Raw genomic sequence first — 2500 nt, forward strand, 5'->3', positions numbered from 1 at the left:
ATTATATTTGCCGACATCATTATATGCACTTCGTGGTTAGATTATTGCCTGTTTATCAATTGGTTTTCGTCTATGTCTCTTTGTTCACTTATCTATATGATTATCTAACTATATATGTGGTTCCATCTATCAGCAGATTGTTATTGTTTGCAATGAAATATTATTCAGTCTTTCTATGAATCTATGTGCCGATCACCCTTTTATTTATATATGCACGTGTCTGTACGTCATTATGCTCATGTCGTCTGTTTATATATACGTTACAAGCTCTAAATTAATCTCTTTTTCGACACAGCTATCGACCGATCCGTTCGCGTATCTATTATTTACCTATATCTGTATCTACCTGCCCTTGTATTCATCGAAAGGTCGACATTCATTAAAATTCAAGGCGGTGACCCCCTCCTCTTCCCCGCCCACAGACCCCTCAACTTGAATGTCTCTCGACGACGTACCGACGTCAGGCCGCGTAAGGTCCGTCTCGAAGGTGGCGTTGCCCCTGTCGACATAGAGCGTCGAGTCGATGTCGACTACCGTCCTCATGTTGCCGTCCGTGTTGGTGAAGAGGATGGTCGGCGCCCACAGCCGCTGCGCCAGGTGCCAGGGAATCAGGTTGAGAGACGACGTCGCCTTCAGGTTCTGGTAGGTCACCCTGCTGTCGAGCCAGCTCAGCTCCAGGACGAACGACGCGTCCATGATCATGTCCGTCGACATGATGTTGATGGTTTCGATGAGGACGTCGGCCGAGAGGTGGAGGACGCCGGAGGGGTTGATGGCCGAGCGCGCCGGGAGGGTCTGCTCGTACTGAGGGCCGAATTCGACGATGGAACAGCGGACTTCGTCGCTCTTGTCCTGGCAGTCGTACTTCATGTCGCAGCGCAGCTTCATGGCGATGCACGAGCCGTCGGCGCAGGCGAACTCGCCGTCGCGGCAGGATATCAGAGACAGGTACCTCGGGCCGGGGTCTTGGTCACACTGCGGTTGCTCGAAAGTCCAGAGTCTCCTGCCTATCGGGTGCTCGTTCTCTGTGGCATTTAAAGTCGCCATGATAACACCTTTGATTTCGTCTCTGAATATCCACAGCTCGTTGGTGGAGTCAATGACATAGCCCGTGTAGCCCTGCCAAGTGGTAGTATTGAGGCCGACCTTCGAAGAAGTGAAGTAGTAGTGCCTTGTCTCATCCTCGCAGATTCCCCTCAGCGTCCACACCTGATGGCTCGGGATCATACACACAGAACAACTCTCTCTCAGACACTGCGTGTCGGACACGTACACGCCGAGGGTCGTCAGGCAGTTCTGGAAGCGCCATCCGTTGGGCTCTCCAGATCCCCAGAAAGGATCGCCTCGCTCGGGAAAGTCCAGCAGCTTTCCTGTAAAGGCGTCCCTCCACTCGTCCTCCTTCTGGTCGTCGGTGCTGCCCACGAAGAGGCGCCCGCCGTTGCACGGACTGGAATAAGGCTTGATCAGGTCGTGGGTGTCCATGATCTCTAGTGGGTGATAGGAACGCAGGTTTGATTTTATAACACGGACGCTCTAGAAGTCACTTTCTACGAAGATATGCAAAGGCATAAATTCATTCCACTTTTTGATGATTTCATAGCTGCTGCTATCTGCTAAGACTTACCAGGCACGGTCGTAGCGGAGGGTATGTAGCCGCCCATCGCCTTGCAAGTAGAGGCGGCAGAATAGAAGGGCTGGAGAGGCAGGAGGACGTACGTGGTATTATCTACGTCCTGGTCGCATACCTGAAAACGGTATTGGACATAGACCATCATTATCCATCTTCCCTCTTGAAGATATTCCCCAATATCTTCAAAACTCAAAATGTACGATTTCTTTATTCTTACTTTGTTGTCTGGTATGTTTTCAACCGTTACTTCAGTTAGGTTCCACTCTCCTCCCCAAGAAACTAAGTCACCCTCAAGGTCTAAGGAGCAGTCAGATAATGCTCTGACCTGCTTCTCAGAGAGCGCCCAACTCCAAAAATTAGTCTGCAAGGGGAAAATAAAGGAGATATATAACAGGAGACGCATTATGATAAAATGAAGACTGTAACAAGAATTTAAACATAGGAAGGAGCGTATTGAAAAGACATACTTAACCCATCATGATAAGAGTATATCTCATTTGAATCTTGCATGCACAGACAACACTCTTCTGTCAAAATTATCAACCCTCTAGCCTATCATATTTCCTAATTTATCATAAGAGAAAACCCACAAAATATCAAACCCTTAATATCTAATCCATTGTATCACAAATGAGTCGACTTGTATATCACAAACCTGAGTTATCTGGCCACTGAAAGCATATTTTGATCCCATGTTCACTCCAAGACCCAAGATGAGGTACTGGACGTCTACTCTCCCTGCTTCTACCTGTTCTTCTCGGATCATCTCTTGCCCATCCAAGTACAATATCAACTCAGACGATAAGCTGAAAGTAGTATGAGTCATTGCTCAACAAGCTTTGAAGTTTTTGTAAGCTGCGTGCGGCAAAG

At 48.1% G+C, this 2500-nt stretch overlaps 1 protein-coding gene across 1 annotated transcript in view; it reads right to left on the minus strand.

Annotated features, from left to right (window-relative positions):
• The window catches only part of LOC147471622 (uncharacterized), a 10776-nt gene extending 8320 nt beyond the window's left edge, over window positions 1–2456 (minus strand). Inside the window, exons 1-4 of the mRNA XM_086538254.1 lie at window positions 2286–2456; window positions 1848–1991; window positions 1625–1745; window positions 456–1487 (exon numbers count right to left, since the gene is read on the minus strand). Coding sequence (XP_086394380.1) covers window positions 456–1487; window positions 1625–1745; window positions 1848–1991; window positions 2286–2456 — 1468 coding nt within the window. The remainder of the gene's footprint in view (window positions 1–455; window positions 1488–1624; window positions 1746–1847; window positions 1992–2285) is intronic.
• Between the last annotated feature and the right edge of the window lie 44 nt (window positions 2457–2500).

Source organism: Penaeus japonicus, unplaced genomic scaffold, assembly GCF_977035675.1.
Source record: "Penaeus japonicus unplaced genomic scaffold, GWHDUDI00000001_assembly GWHDUDI00000007, whole genome shotgun sequence".
Lineage (NCBI taxonomy): Eukaryota > Metazoa > Arthropoda > Malacostraca > Decapoda > Penaeidae > Penaeus > Penaeus japonicus.